General features: G+C 40.0%; 1 protein-coding gene across 1 annotated transcript in view; it reads left to right on the forward strand.

Moving 5' to 3' along the window:
* The window catches only part of ADAM7 (ADAM metallopeptidase domain 7), a 117,975-nt gene that overhangs the window by 61,091 nt on the left and 40,604 nt on the right, over nt 1–16,280 (forward strand). Inside the window, exon 23 of the mRNA XM_045164721.1 lies at nt 41–97. Within this exon, the coding sequence (XP_045020656.1) occupies nt 41–97 (57 nt within the window). The remainder of the gene's footprint in view (nt 1–40; nt 98–16,280) is intronic.

Below are 16,280 nucleotides of genomic sequence, written 5' to 3' on the forward strand. Positions count from 1 at the left end.
TTCTGGTTCAGTTCCTGACACAACAAAATATTTATTATAGAAATCTGCAAATAAAGAGCACAGAGGAATGGCAGATTCCAATTCAAGTGCCAAAATGGTAAGTTCCCACATCAAATGGTTCCCTCCTTTTCAAATGCTAGCTTATTTTTGTGTTTTTTGCCTACTCGTTGATTGGAGAGATTCTCTGTTCTTATCAAAAGATTGAGATGATTAAAATTGTTTTCCGTGATGTGCTTAAATGTCTCACAGATAATTCAGCAGTGCTCATTTTAGTCCAGGAGTTTTCAACCTTACCAAAGGAGCAAGCTAGAATTTAACAGTGTCAGAGTCTGAATGCATTTAGGAAATAATAACAAAAACAAAATAAAGATATAGAAAATGGGCTCCCCTGGTGGTTCAGTGGTAAAGAATCTGCCTGTCAACACAGGAGATGAGAGTTTGATCCCTGGTTTAAGAAGATCCCCTGGAGGAGGAAATGGCAACCCACTCTAATATTCTTGCCTGGGAAATCCCATGGACAGAGGATCCTGGAGGACTACAGTCCATGGGGTCGCAAAGAGTCCAACATGACTGAACAACTAAACAATTATAGAAAAGTTATCCTTTCTAATGGAACAGTTTGCTGCATGATTGCTTTGCTAAAGCTTTCATTTACAAATCAATAATTCACTAAACCTGATGGATAATTTTATTTTGAATGAGTATGTCTAATGATAGAAAATTTATCAAAAATTTGTAATTTTTGCCAAAGGGAGACAAAAGAGCAGTGTGTGACTGACTTCATTTTAGAGTTTTTGTTTTCATTCCCTCATTCATCCATTCATTGACTTTTCTTGAGTCTTTACAAAGTACTGGGTTAATAGGAGGGTTTCCCTAGAAAGCATTCTTCCTGGAAATCCTGCCCAATACACTTTCCCTTTTGGGATGGAGAAGGAAATGTCTTTTAGAAATGTGTTCTTTTTTTAAATATAATTTTATTTATTCTATTTTTGGCTGTGCTAGGTCTTTGTTGCTGTGCAGGCTTTTCTCTAGTTGCGGCTGGGGGGGGGGGGGGGGCGGGGCGGCTACTCTCTAGTTGTGATGTGAGGGTTTCTCATTGCAGGGGCTTCTCTTGTTGTGGAGCATGGGCTCTAGAGCACAGGCTCAGTAGCTGCGGTGCATAGTCTTAGTTGCCCTGCTGCATCTGGGATCTTCCCTGGGCCAGGGATCAAACCCATGTCTCCTGCATTGGCATGCAGATTCTTTAACACTGAGCCGCCAGAAATGTTTTCAAGCGGTCCTTCCACTCCACAAAGATGAAGCTACCTCATATTGGAGAGCGGAGAGAGATAGTCCTTAGGGCAAGCAAACTGTTTGCCTTTCTGTATTAAAAAACAAAACGGCTTTCTTTCTTCTGTGACAGACTGGTCGATTTTACAATAACTGCTTAATCAGCCATGGCTAAGGAGATCTGGGAAAGCATGGATAAGTATAGTACAACAGAATGTAAAAAGGTTACCGTAATTAGCAGATATAAATGAGTCACTGAAATATAACATGCTTATAGATTTTGCAGAAAATAATTCACTTTTAACCATCTCTTTTTATTTAGAGCTTGAAATTGGATATCCAAAATGGCTGTGCGAGGCTAGGCTGAGGATCCTGGAAGCAAGATCTTCTTAACGTTCCCTAGATATTTGCTACACAAATTCTGGTAGTTTCTCAGCTGTTCTTTATCCAGACAGAACACCCTGAAGAGAAGCAGTATCTTTCTATAACATTTACTTGTAGAATTCACAACCTGTGGCTTAGACATATGCTAATATATCAAAAAAAAAAAAAATCTATCCTTTTTCACATGCTCCTTTAGCTTCATACAACAATAAGTAGTCTTCTTACACTAGTGTGTTCTTGCAAAATATTAATCTAATTACTTAAAACTTGGAAATAAATTACACTGTTGAATCTAAGAAGGAAAACATCTTTTATTACAGGTTATTGCTTTGGGAACATAAAAGTACTTCTCTTAATTTGAACCTGACATAATTACCACTAATTATGGTTTAAATAAAGTTCTTTCCTGCAGAGATGCCAAGGAAATCTGTGCAGGAAGCATCAGATTCCACTTCCTAATTAAAAGGTCAATGGCTGTTCTGATCATTTCCTATCGGTGAAGGAGGAAAAAGAATAATCATTTTGGCTACCAAATCTTTCTTAAACTTGTGAGGGTGGCCAAAGAGGACATGAAGCTCTCCTGGTCATTCAAAAAGCCTAGAAGTCAATTCTAACTTCCTTAATTTTTTAGACTTCTTGAAAACTAGCCAGAAAACTCATAGACGTACAAAATTTTCAAAAAATTGACTCCAGCAGAGAGGAAATACAATTTCCATGAAAGGCTTTTGAGATCCTTGAAATATATGGGTTTGAGCACTCCAGTGTGCAATTTCTGTGCTGTTTCCAGTTGATTACTTTGGTATGTGGGGTTGTCCTGGGAATGATTTCAGCTCTTTCTTATAAGAGAGCATCTCATCATGTTCTCCTATGTTCTCTATTTTCTTTTTTCTTAACTGCTCAAGCTATCTGCAATCATTTTTTAATTTACTGAAATAAAGTTTTTAAGTGCTAAATGCAAATTTTTATTTAATGCAATTAAATAAAAGCTGCAAATGAAAGAAGAAAGCTGGTTGTTCCTGGTGCATTTCTGCTGCAATGCTGACTGGTTGATGGGAGGAGCTAGTTAAATTAGCAAAGAATAGCAGTGACTCAGCACTTTATACCTAGTGTGCTTTCAGTAAGCATCTGTTCTTATTAAAGCCATTCCTTGAGAAAGAATACTGATAAATGCATGCTTAAAGCAAAACATGCTAATTGAAACATTTTATGTAAATTTCTGAAAAAAGAAAAATTCTGTATCATATACACTAGCCTCATTAAAGCAAGCAATAATCTTCATGTCCAAGACAAATATCATGTGATACTGCTTATATGTGAAGTCTAAAAAAGTGGTATAAATGAGCTTATTTGCAGAAATAGACTCACAGATGTAGAAAACAAACATGATTACTGGGCTGGGGGGAAGGATAAATAGGGAGATTGGAATTGACATATATCCACATATCTATATAAAAATAGATAACTGTTCAATACTCTGTAATGACCTATATGGGAAAAAATATTAAAAAGTGGATATATGTATATGTACAAGTGATTCACTTTGCTGTACATCTGAAACTAACGCAACATTGTATATCAACTATGAATTGTTTTTTTTTTAAATAGACAAAATGGAGAGATGTTCACATATTCCAGTCCCCTGGACAATACATGTGTTGATGAACAATATACATTTTGGTGATATCTTATTCTCCCTTTAAAAGAATCATTTTTTGTTTTTGATTTGTTACTTTCCTTATTGTTCCCACATCTCTTTCAGGGAACTCTCCATCATCACTCATTTCCTCTGTCCTGGGCTCCACATTCAACTACCTACCAATTTCTAGTGATTTTTTTTTTTTTTTTTTTTTCAAATTTCTCTCTCTCTCCAATTATAAATGTCTGGAATTCCCTAAGTCTTCCCGCTTCATTGCTTCCTGCCTAGATAATCATTCTAGACTTCTAATCTGCTACCCTGTTTTTCAAACAACCCCAGGAGTCTTCTGACAATTAAGCCTCTTTTTAATTTTAAGTAATATTCATCATGCTCGTCCATATCACTCACCCTAGGCCTTCAAGACTTTACATTCATTTCAAATGCCTCTCTCTGCTCTATTTCCTAGGGATCTTCTTCTAATACTGTCTACAGACTCAGAAGCATTTTCACAGCCACCTCTAACCAGTGGTCCCCTTGTAGACACAGTTCTGTCTCTGGTTGTGGAGCAGTTACGATTTCATAGCTCTAATATTTCTGGCTCTTGTCATTTCCCCGGGGTTTGACTCCTATCCCTTGAATCCACAAGCACTGTCAAGGCTCCTTCTGGGAATGGACACACCTGCTAGACCTACTATCTAAGCAACTCTGCCCTCTGCCTCTGCCCCCTGAATGTCTTGCTGTCCAGTCATGAATAAACAACCCTTATTAATGCCTCAGCTTAATCTGAACTTGCTACCAGCCTGGAATGTTGTGTCTTGAGATGCTGGACTGGCTCTCTGCCCTGGAAGCTAACGAATCTGGGGCTCTTCAGGGCCCATCACATGTGCTGCTGCTTCTAAGACCTTTTGTCTAATTTTGCATTTATATTTTTTTTCAATGACATTCAGTGGGCCATTGTGGATTGGGAAGAAGAAATTCAAACCATATATCAGCCATGAGAAACTATTGTATAGCACAGGGAACATACTACTCAGTGTGTGTATACAGTACTCTACTCAGTGCTCTGTGGTGACCTAAATGGGAAGGAAATCCCAAAAAGAAGGGATATGTGTATGCATGTGGCTGATTCACTTTGTTGTACAGCAGTAACTGATACAGCAGTGTAAAGCAACTATATTCCACTTATAAGAATTAATTAAGTAAGACTTAATTAATCAAGACAATTAATTATTAATTAATTAATTTTTAAAAGTGCCAATCGGAAACAAATAGGACAAAGATGCACCTTAGACTGAAGTTGTAATCACGGGGAGGGTGAGAGTGGACCAGCCTGAAATGGTACAAGAAGGATGTAGGCATAGGAGAAGAATGGTAGGTTTGATGAGCCTCCCACATCCTCCCAGTTAACTGGGGAACGACCTGCCTGGGCGTTGAGTACTCAGGAGAACGCCACAAAGAGGAAAATCCAAGACTGGAGTGACACCCAGCTGAACCCTGACTATGCTCCCCAGCCCACATGCAGATCAATGGCTGAGGGCCAAAGGTTTATAGGCTCCCAGAGTTTGGACAAAACCAGTGCCCAAATCTCCAACCACTAAGTGATGCAGGATCAGGGAACCCCATAGAAAAAACAGTATAAAATATAAAAAGAAGTCAAATTGATCAGAGCTACTAGTGGCTGTACATCTCAAAGGGTGAAGGATGGGCAGGGGATGAATTCTGCAATGTAAGTTTCTGCAAGTCACTTTTAAAAATCCTCTGAAAAAATACATTAAAATCTGTATTTGTTACACTATATTATCTAAATGTTATGGTACCAAGGAATATCAAGTATATTTTTACATCAGTCCTGCCAGGACTGCAGTGAGCCATTCCCTTCTCCAGGGGACCTTCCCGACTCAGGTATAGAGCCCAGGTCTCCTGAATTGCACACAGATTTTTTACCATCTGAGCCACTAGGGAAGCCTAGTGCAGTGATGACAACACAAACTAAAACAAACCCAACATTCCCAGTAGCATCCATTACAGTCCTCCTTGGGCATCAACGGAGGATTAGTTCCAGGCCCCCAGGGGAGACTAACCTCCTCCCAAGTTCAAGTAGCTTACATAAAATGGTGAAGTTGTTCTTTTTTTTTTTTTTTTTTGTATTATTTGCATGTAATCTATGTGCTTCCCTGGTGGTTCAGATGGTAAAGAATTCACCTGCTATGCAGGACACTTGGGTTCAAGCTCTGGATCTGGAAGATCCCATAGAAAAGGGAATAGCTACCCACTCCAGTATTCCTGCCTGGGAAATTCCATGGACAGAGGCGCCTGGCAGGCTACATACAGTCCATGGGGTCGCAAAGAATCGGACAAGACTGAGCGACTAACGAGACTGAGTGACTAACAATACTGAACGACTAACAAGACTGAGTGCCTAACACTTATGCAATGCAAATGTATACTTTAAATCATTTCTATATTACTTATAATACCTAAGGCAAAGAAAATAGTACTTTTATTAATAGTTATAAATACAATGTAAATGCTACATAAATAATAGCTGAGATGTGGCAAATTCAATTTTTGCCTTTTGGAACGTTTGAATTTTTTTTTTTTTTTTTAATGTTTTTTCATCCACAGTTGGTTGAATTCCTGGATGCGAAACAGAAAACTGACTGTCTTCTCAAATATCAACCAGATATAGAGCCACTCTGCCTTTCTAGCAAGGCATCTGGACTGATAGGGGATTGTGGAATTAAAAAAATGGACTTTGGATGTGCTAAAATTGTGAAATCATTCTGAAGAAAGCTAAACATTTCCTTGTAAACATTTCCCTGCCACTTCTGCGGCAGGTCTCTGGGTATCTGATAATCCATCAATGAAGTTCCTAGAAGGGTCACTAGGAGGCGACATAGAAAACTAAATCTGCGAGCAGGTAGCCTGACTCCATTCCTTTGTTAGACACCAGTCGTAGGAAACAGTGATTTTAAACAAACTCACTAAGAATTTTGTTAAAGTCCTCTTGCTGATTTTTAAGGAAGTAGCTCTGGGTGAATTTTGACAGACATAACTTCCCTGTCTGCCAGGATCGTGGGTTCAGGGAGAAAACAAAGAGCATATCGCTGAAAAGAAAGGAGAGCCGGTTGGCAGCCTGAAAGCTTTGACTGGAGATTCTAACTGGAAAGACAAGTCCTGTTTATTCTGTTGTGAAATCCAGTCTTGTTGAAGCTGGCTTGTCAGTAGCCCCAAATAACCCAGTCTCCTGAAGACTCTTGTGAGTTTTGCTTTTGTTTTTAAATTTTGTAGTATCTTGTTTACTTAGTTTTTGGAGTCCATCAGTTTGGCCACTGCTGCCATGGATGCTTGAAGGTACCGCCTCCACACCACCACCACCACCACCCCCCCCCCCCCCCCCCCCGCCCCCTCCCCGGCCAACCAGGTACACCTAATGGATTTTAAATGTCATGAGAAGACACAGCCTGTGTGACTGCTGGGACTCAATGGTAGACCCTTGATGTCAATGGATCATCACCAAAGACTGAGAAATAATTGGAAGACTGAGCTGATTGGCAGCTTCCTGATCACTTTCTGGCTGAAGGCTTTTAGGAAATTCAGAAGCCATTATGTAAGGAAGTGGCTGTCTTGAGGCTTTTGACAGAATGCATTAACATCTTTCTCCAGGAAAAGCTATCCTGAGCTATATGTAATGGATATCGATTGCTCAGAAAAGAAGATATAACTTTAAACCTTCTGGGGTCTCCAGAGACGAAAGACATAGAAAAAGGAGGACTAGTTTGGAAGAAACCATGCCAGAGCTATCTTAGAGAATCCTAGATAAGTGACTGCAAAAGCTGTGGACACCAGTGATTTGCTACCAGGAGAGCAAAGACGGCATTTATTGAGTGCGTGCTATTTGTTAAGCATTAATCTAAGCACTTAATAACATAATTTCATTTTTAAATTGAAACAACTCTGTGAGTATTGTTCAGTCTAGTCCAATTCTTTGTGATCTCATGGACTGTATGCCAGACTCCTCTGTCTTCCACTATCTCTTGCAGGTTGCTAAAATTCATGTCCATTGAGATGGTGATGCTATCTAACCACCCCATCCTGTCGTCCCCTTCTCCTCCACCCTCAGTCTTTCCCAGGACCAGGGTCTTTTCCAATGAGTGAGCTCTTCGCATCAGGTGGCCAAAACATTGGAGCTCTGGCTTCAACATCAGTCCTTCCAATGACTACTCAGGGTTGCTTTCCTTTAGCATTGACTGGTTTGATCTCATTGCTGTCCAAGGAACTCTCAAGAGTCTTCTTCAGCACCACAATTTAAAAACATCAGTTGTTCAGCACTCATCTTTATTTATGGTCTAACTCTTACATTCATACATGTGAGCTAATATTATTATCCTCATTTTACAGTTTGAGAAAAATTAAGATCAAAAGTCAAATAATCCACTGAGAGAGAGCTAGCTGATTAAATATCATAGTCAGAACATCGACCCAGGAAGTCTAACTCCAAAGAGTATGCTTTCAATCATTCCCATGCTTCTCGGGTAAATATAATTTTGATAGGGAAAAGTCAGACTCCCTCAATTTCAGACTCCTGGAAAGGAAATGAATATATCTCACTCCCACTTTCATTTTCCATCCAGCAAACTTCCTAACCTTTGGAGCCATAGGGACAATGATTCATAGGTTTACACAGCCAGGAAAGACAAGAGAATCCACCCAGTAGTGACCCCCCAATTTAGGCACTTACTAGTTGAGATGCTGTTGTTCACAGAGGGGTGTGTTTGGAGATACAGCTGAGGCTTCAGTTCCTTTTACCATTCTGTTGGCCACTCCCTAGGGGGTGCTTATGATCCCAGAATCTTTTCTGTGTTTTACAACTACTTTAGGTTCTGGCTTCCCTGGGGGACAAGATGGTAAAGAATCTGCCTGCAATGCGGGAAACCTGGATTCAATCACTGTGTCAGGAAGATCCCCTGGAAAAGGGAATGAAAATCCACTCCAGTATTCTTGCCTAGAGAAACCCATGGGCAGAAGAGCCTAGCGGGCTACATTTCATGGGATCACAAAGAGTCCAACACACTGAGCGACTAACACTTTCACTTTCTAGGTTCTGGAAGATGCTTTCTCAACAGGACAGGGCTCTCTCTGGATGATGTTCTACTTCAGTTTAGCATCCCTAGGAAAGCTGTCTGATGCTGCCCCACCATCTGTGCAGAGAAGGAAGACCAGCAGAATTACTGACACTCAAAAGGAGCCAATGCGTCGGGGGATGGTAGGCATCAATACAGAGGCAGAGTCTCTAATGAAACCTTCTTCCTTGCTTGAATAAAGAATGCACCAGATGAATGGTCATATTTAATAGGTAAGGAAAGAGAAGACATTTTTACTGCACCCTTTTAGACTCCAGGTCTAAACTTCCAGACTTTTATACACTCACTGTGGGATGTCCACTGCAAAGCTTTGTGACCAGTATTATTTTACAGATGAGAAAACTAAGCATAACCGGTCCCCAGATATGCAGCTGTAAATGGCAAAACAAAAAAATCTGATCTATGCTTCAGACCAAAGCCACAATCTGAACTCTTCCCCACTCCAGTTTTGAGGCTGATTGGTCATGCCAGGTGGCTCAGTGGTAAAGAATCTGCCTGCCAATGCAGAAGACGCGGGTTCCGTCCCTGGGTCAGGAAGAGCCCCTGCAGGAGGAAATAGCAACCCACTCTAGTATTCTTGACTGGGAAATCCCATGGACTGGGGAACCTGTTGGGCTACAGTCCGTGGAGTTTCAAAGAACTAGACACAACTTAGCTGCTGAGCACTGAGTCCTGCCCCAAGATGACAACAACATCGCAGGTGGTCACAGAATGACTTAAGAGTTTACTCTTGGAGAAGGCAACATTGATCTAGAAAGTGGTTTGCCACCCAGGTGCAGTGGGTGGGCCTGTGTTTTCGCCATAAAGCAGCAGATATCAATTTCATTTTCACATCTTCTGCAGGTTCTTCAAAGTAATGATTAGAGGGAAGGAAATATTCAAAGGTCTGTCATCATTCCAGCTGGACTCAAAAAAGGCTCATTGGATAGAAACACAAATGATTTTAGGCAAATCATCCAGCATTTAAAAATCATTCTTGGGACTTCCCTGGAAATCTGGTTGTTAAGACTCTGAGCTTCCCCTGCAGGGGCTAAGGGTTTGATTCCTGATCAGGGAACTGAGATTCTGCATGCTGCGTGGTGCAGCCAAAATATATATTTTTAATATTTTTTAAAAAAGGATAACAATGTCCCATTGATTTCAATAAATAAAGAAATAATAAAAATCATTCTCATCTCATATTTAAACTCTTCCATTCTCTTACCTTATCAGCATCAGGCTCTTGATATAATAGCTTATACTGATGGCCCAGGAATGGTGAAATTAAAAAAAAAACCTCAGGTCCTGACTCAGGGACATGCTTATTAAGGTCCAGGGAAAGTAAATGGAGATGAATTTGATCTCAGAAATGTGTGTGGTACTCTCTTTGAAGAGAGACTTGGATTTAGATACTGTTACCTACTGGAGTGTTTATGCTGCTGAAGGAATGAAAAAATACCTTCCAAGTAGCACACAGAGCATATTAGGTGCCACAGTATTGAGGCCGTGCTGGTCAATCCAGAGTAGAAATCAATTCATTCCATCTCATTAATGCTGCCTTGGTGGTTTAACAGGTTCTATGCTGAAAACAACACCAGCTGGACACTTGACACGCAATATCCCACCTTCAGAAATGAATTATCAGTCCTAAGTCCAGTGTAATGCCAACTGCACCCTGCGGTCACTTGGATATTCAACTCTCAGAAAGAAGAGTGAGAAATCTAAAAGGGAGGGAATATATATATATATATACATACAGGGCTGCCCCTGTGGCTCAGCAGGTAAAAAAAATCCATCTGCAAAGCAGGAGACACAGGAGATGAAAGTTCAATCCCTGGGTCAGGAAGATCCCCTGGAGGAGGAAATAGCAACCCACTCCAGTATTCTTGCCTGGGAAATCCCATGGACAGAAGAGCCTGTCAGACTATAGTCCAAAGCATCCCGAAGAGTCAGACATGACTGAGCAACTGACTGAGAATGCACGTATGCAATACATATAGCTGATCCACTTTGCTGTACAGTAGAAACCAATGCAGCATTGTAAAGCAACCATACTCCAATAAAAGTTGATTTAAAAAAGAGAGTGTTACAATGAAAATCATTCCCAGGATCACAGAACAGCCAAAATATGATCTTTTTCACTAGGAACTCCCTCACTTAAAGTAACTCTTTAAGCAAACAAGAAAAATCTAGAAATAGAGACCAATAATCCTTATACATTTCAGAGGGGAAAAATGGCTTAAAATAACTAAATATATAGCAAATATGGATTGATACCATTTAGGTTCTGCTTCTTTAATTATCCATTTACTCCATTATTCAGCATGGATTCATTGCATACTTGCTGTATTGGAGGTTATTATTCTAGGTGAGTAGATGTCACCACCCTAATGGCAGAAAGCAAAGAATTAAAGAGCCTCTTGATTAAGGTGAAAGAGGAGAGTGAAAAAGCTGGCTTAAAACTCAATGTTCAAAAAACAAAGATCATGGCATATCCAGTCCCATCATATCTGGCAAACAGATGGGGAAACAGTGGAAACAGTGACAGACTTTATTTGCTTGGGCTCCAAAATCACTGCAGATGATGATGACAGCCATGAAATTAAAAGAGGTTTGCTCCTTGAAACAAAACCTATGACCAACCAAGACAGAATATTAAAAAACAGAGACAATACTTTGCCAACAAAGGTCCATATAGTCAAAGCTATCGTTTTTCCATTAGTCATGTACGGATGTGAGAGTTGGACCATAAAGAAGGCTGAGCACCAAAGAATTGATGCTTTTGAACTGTGGTGTTGGAAAAGACTCTTGAGAGTCCCTGGGACTGCAAGGAGATCCAACCTGTCAATCCTAAAGGAAATCAGTCCTGAATATTCATTGGAATGACTGATGCTGAAGCTGAAACTCCAATACTTTGGCCACCTGATGCGAAGAGCCGACTCATTAGAAAAGACCCTGATGCTGGGAAAGATTGAAGGCAGCAGGAGAAAATGATAGAGGATGAGATGGTTGGATGGCATCACCCACTCGATGGACATGAGTTTGAGCAAGCCAGGGGAGATGGTGAAGGACTGGGAAGCCTGGCGAGCTGCAGTCCATGGGGTCACAAAGAGTTAAACACAATTGAATGACTGCACAACAACGAAAAATTAAAAGTGAAAGTGTGAAGGTGTCAGTTGCTCAGTTGTGCCCAACTCTTGGTGAAATCATGGCTGTAGCCCACCTGGGTGCTCTGTCCATCGGTTTTCCCAGGCAAAAATACTGGAGTGGATTGCCATTCCCTTCTCCAGGGGATCTTCCTGACCCAGGGATTGAACCTGAGCCTCCTGCATTGCAGATTCTCTACCATCTGAGCCACCAGGAAAGCCCAAGGAACCCAAGCCCCATGGGAAGGCAAAACAGGTGATGAAAGGCACAAATGAGGAAGGTAATAGATGGGGTTGCCCAGGTTAACAAAGAGGAGGTGCACACTGTTTGTTAGAGTGGAGGAGCCTTCAAGACACATTTTCAAAAAAACAACAAACAAACTATAGAAGGCACATTTTCATTAAGATCTTAACAAATGTACAAAGATTTACCAAGCAGAAAATGAGGACAACAAGGAGAACTGGAAAGTATGTGGATACCAGGGTTTACTGGGTCCATTCATAGTGAGTAGTTACTGTAGGTGAATTATAAGGTATATAGGAAAACATGTATAATCAGCACACATTGAAGGTGACTGTAGAGGGTATTCTATGTGAGTTTACCTTAAAGGCTGTGGGACTTATTAAAGGGATTTCAGGGACAGCAGTGTGATCAAAATTGTCTTTAAAGGAAAAAAATACACTAATAAATATGGATTAGAGATAAACTCATGAATTGTCCAGATTAGAAGATGCCGTGCTTTATAGAGACCAAGGATGGTAAAGACAGACTGAAGACAGTGGCTTCACAAAGCTTTTTTTCTGAGTGAGGGGAGAGGAATGGGGCAGAGGGGAAGTTGATATTGGCTTCTAGGGTTCTGTTCTATATAGACAAGGCTTCATCAGGTCCTTCAACAAGAGAGAGGATGAGCCAGCTTAGACTAGAGGCAGTAGTAAGTTGGAGGCATTTTTAACTGACTCTTATGTAGATAGTGTACTGAATTAATATGATAGCAAAGTAAAACTAGGGAAAATTACGCAGAAAAGATTTATTACTTTTTTTTAAAAGGTGACTTAAAAATATTTATTCTGTTCCCTCTCTTAGCTCAGATGGTAAAGAATCCACCTGCAATACAGGAAATCCGGGTTAGATCCCTGGGTTGGGAAGATACCCTGGAGAAAGAAATGACAACCCTCTCCAGTATTCTCCCCCAGAGAATTCCATGGACAGAGGAGCCTGGGGGCTACAGTTCATAAGATCACAAAGAGTCAGACACGACTGAGCGACTAACACTTTTCACTTTTTCTTCACTGTCTCAATTATTGTGCTAAAAGCTGACTACCTCCAGCAGATCCTTGGATCAGTAGCACAGGGTTGAATACAAGATAGGTTCATTACCTACTGTTTAGATTTAAAATAAATGTGTTGCTTTTTAAAGTGATGAAAATAAAGCCCAATGAAGTCAGATACTTAGTGGAAAATAATTGAGATATTGATAATTCTTGGCACAGGACTCAATTCCCCTAGATGTTGATACAGGACATAGTTCCTCCCCATCCTCAGATTGATGGCTGGATCGGGTGAGACAGACTGGGACCTGGGACCTGAGACCTTTGCTGCAGTGTTTTCACCTGGACAAATACTTCCTCAAGCAACAGAACACCAAGTAACTGTTAATATAAGGGACTAAAAATAAATGTGTGCATGTGAAGTTGTGGCAAATTATTACAGCAAGATACATAAAGACCAAAACCCAGCTGCCATTTCCAAGGAGCCAGAAACAAAAGCAGGTTCACAGCTAGAGAGAAATTTCATCTTAGGTTGTGTCATACCTTGAGTCTCACCCATACCTGATTTAGATCATATTTAGATGAAAGTTTGGACTTCCAGAGCACATGCTAGAATGAGTTAAGACATTTAGGGCTGTTGTGATGGGGTGAATGTGTTCTGCATGCATGAAGGACATGAATATGGAGAAGCCAGAGGGAGGTGTGTTATGGGCTGAATTGATTCCCCATCTGCGAATTCATATGCTGAAGTCCTAATAGCTAGTACCTCAGAATTTTACTGTATTTGGAGATAATGCTTCTAAAGATATAATTAAGTTAAACGAGGTCATTAGGGTGGGCTCTTCTACAGTAAGTCCCCTAAATACAAGTTTCATTCCAAGAGCCATTTCATAAATCCAGTTTGTTTGTAAGTCCAACAAAGTTAGCCTCGGTACCCAACTAACACAATTGGCTATATAGTAGTGTACAGTCATAGGTTTATAAAACTTTTCACACAAATAATGCATAAAAAATAAAAGCAAAAAAAAAATAAAACATTTTTAATCTTGCTGTGCAGTACCTTGAAAAGTAAAGTAGTACAGTATAACAGTGGGCATACAGGGGCTGGCATCTAGTGAACAGGCAAGAAGAGTTACTGACTGGAGGAGAGAGAGAGGAGCTGAAGGAAAGGGGAAGTTTTAGTTGCTTAGTCATGTCTGACTCTTTGCAATCCTGTGGACTGTAGCCTCTGTCCCTGGAATTCTCCAGGCCAGAATACTGAAGTGGGTAGCCATTCCTTTCTTCAAGGGATCTTCCCAACCCAGGGATTGAATCCGACTCCTCTTCATTGCAAGCAGATTCTTTACCGTCTGAGCCACCAGAGAAGCAAAGGAAATTCTATGAATTCAGAAACCATGGGAAAAATGAATTCAGAAATGCAAGCTAAATGAATGCCACTTTAATCACAATTTCAATTTTTGTCTTATAGTAAGGATTCAATGAACAGCATACCACATTTTGGAAAATTTCAAAGCAGAATTGAAATTAAATCATTAGAAGTGAGAATTAGTAGGGAAAAAACAACAAACTAAAATTCACAAATATAATTAATGTTGGAATTAGCAGTTTCAAAAATAAGAAATAAGTACATAATGACTTTTAAAGAGTTAAAAATTGACTAGAAAAAGAAAAAAGGAACAAAAATAACCTGTAGATTTAAAAATAGATAAAATATAATTAAAAATTAAAATGCAATGGATGTGCTGAGCAGCATGTTAGACATAGCCAAAGAGAGAACTAATAAGTTTTATGACAGGTCTAAAGAAGGTATCCAGTTAAGTAGCATTGTGAGATATAGCTGAGGGGAAGCATAAGTGACTTATTTAGAAATATTGAGATAGTGGAAATAACTTATAGTATTGATTGTCTGGTGTATAGTGGATGGAAACCAGGAATGGGGATGTATGCAGCAGAAGCCCTTATCTTTCATTATAAATCTTGAATATTATTGGATATTTTAAACTATATGTATTTAATGAAAAATTACTTTATTTATTTTTTAAATTTTATTATATATTGGTTTATAGTTGATTAATAATGTGTTAGTTTTAGGTATAGCAAAGTGTTTCAGTGTTACATATGCATGCATCTATTCTTTTGGGGAAAAAAAAAAAACTTTTGAAAGAGATAAGACAGCTGTCCTTTATGAGACTCAGTAATCTAATTTAGAAATCAAAGTTTTGGTTCATATAAATAAGAAAATAATGTAGGCAATTGTGAAAATTTAATATATTTATTTTCTGGATGAAAATCAAAAGATGCCATTTTTCTGATCTTCACAATAATTTTTCCCCTATATTACACATTGGTTTCCCCTATTACTCTTGCCTGGAAAATCCCATGGGCAGAGGAGCCTGGTAGGCTGCAGTCCATGGGGTCGCTAAGAGTCAGACACGACTGAGCGACTTCACTTTCACTTTTCACTTTCATGCATTGGATTGGAGAAGGAAATGACAACCCACTCCAGTGTTCTTGCCTGGAGAATCCCAGGGACGGGGGAGCCTGGTGGGCTGCCGTGTCTAGGGTCACATAGAGTTGGACATGACTGAAGTGACTTAGCAGCAGCAGCAGCAGCAGCAGTGGAGAGTTTAGGCAGGGCAGACTAAATCCCGGCATTGATTCAACAAGCACCACGACTGTACCATCATCATTCTGCCAGAAGGGCAATGTAAAATTGACTAAGAGACAAAACTGAGGCTGATCCAAAGAGACATGTACAAAGTGGGTCCTTAAAATGCAGTAGAAGAAGTGTCAAGAAATTGCATATTGAAAATTAACTGGAGTTGGAGAGCTAGGCAATTTAGGGACAATTTGTTGGAATGAGTAGAATAGGAGGTGGTCTGGAATAATTAGAGAGATGGGAGTCTGTGTCTGCCACTAGCCTTGTGTGAATTCCTCATATACATTGGCATCTGTGAGTTCAACCAATAAAGAGGATGGAGGGGACAAGAAACCAGACTGTCCTATGAAGTGAATGAGTGAGTGATAGTTGCTCAGTCATGTCCAACTCTTTGCAATTCCATGGACTGTAGCTTGTTAGGCTCCTCTGTCCATAAAATTCTCCAGGACAGAATTCCTGGAGAGGGTTGCTGTTTCCTTCTCCAGGGAATCTTCCCAACCCAGGGATCAAACCCAGGTCTCCTGCATTGCAGATAGATTCTTTACCATCTGAGCCACAGGGAAGCTCAGTCCTATGAAAAGACTCAGAAATTGAACAAACAAACACACGTATGAATACAAAGGGTAAATTTCTCTCTTGTGAAATTCAATGCATGGCTTCTGAAAATCATGAGATTACCAGTCTTTGAGTGATCAAGACAGAACCCAGCTTTGCTGTAATGCTGAAACAGCATCATAAGATGTCAGTGCCACTAGAAATCTGACTGACTTGACAAAGCATCCTGCTTTTGACTA

The sequence above is a fragment of the Bubalus bubalis genome, chromosome 3, assembly GCF_019923935.1.
Source record: "Bubalus bubalis isolate 160015118507 breed Murrah chromosome 3, NDDB_SH_1, whole genome shotgun sequence".
Taxonomy (NCBI): domain Eukaryota; kingdom Metazoa; phylum Chordata; class Mammalia; order Artiodactyla; family Bovidae; genus Bubalus; species Bubalus bubalis.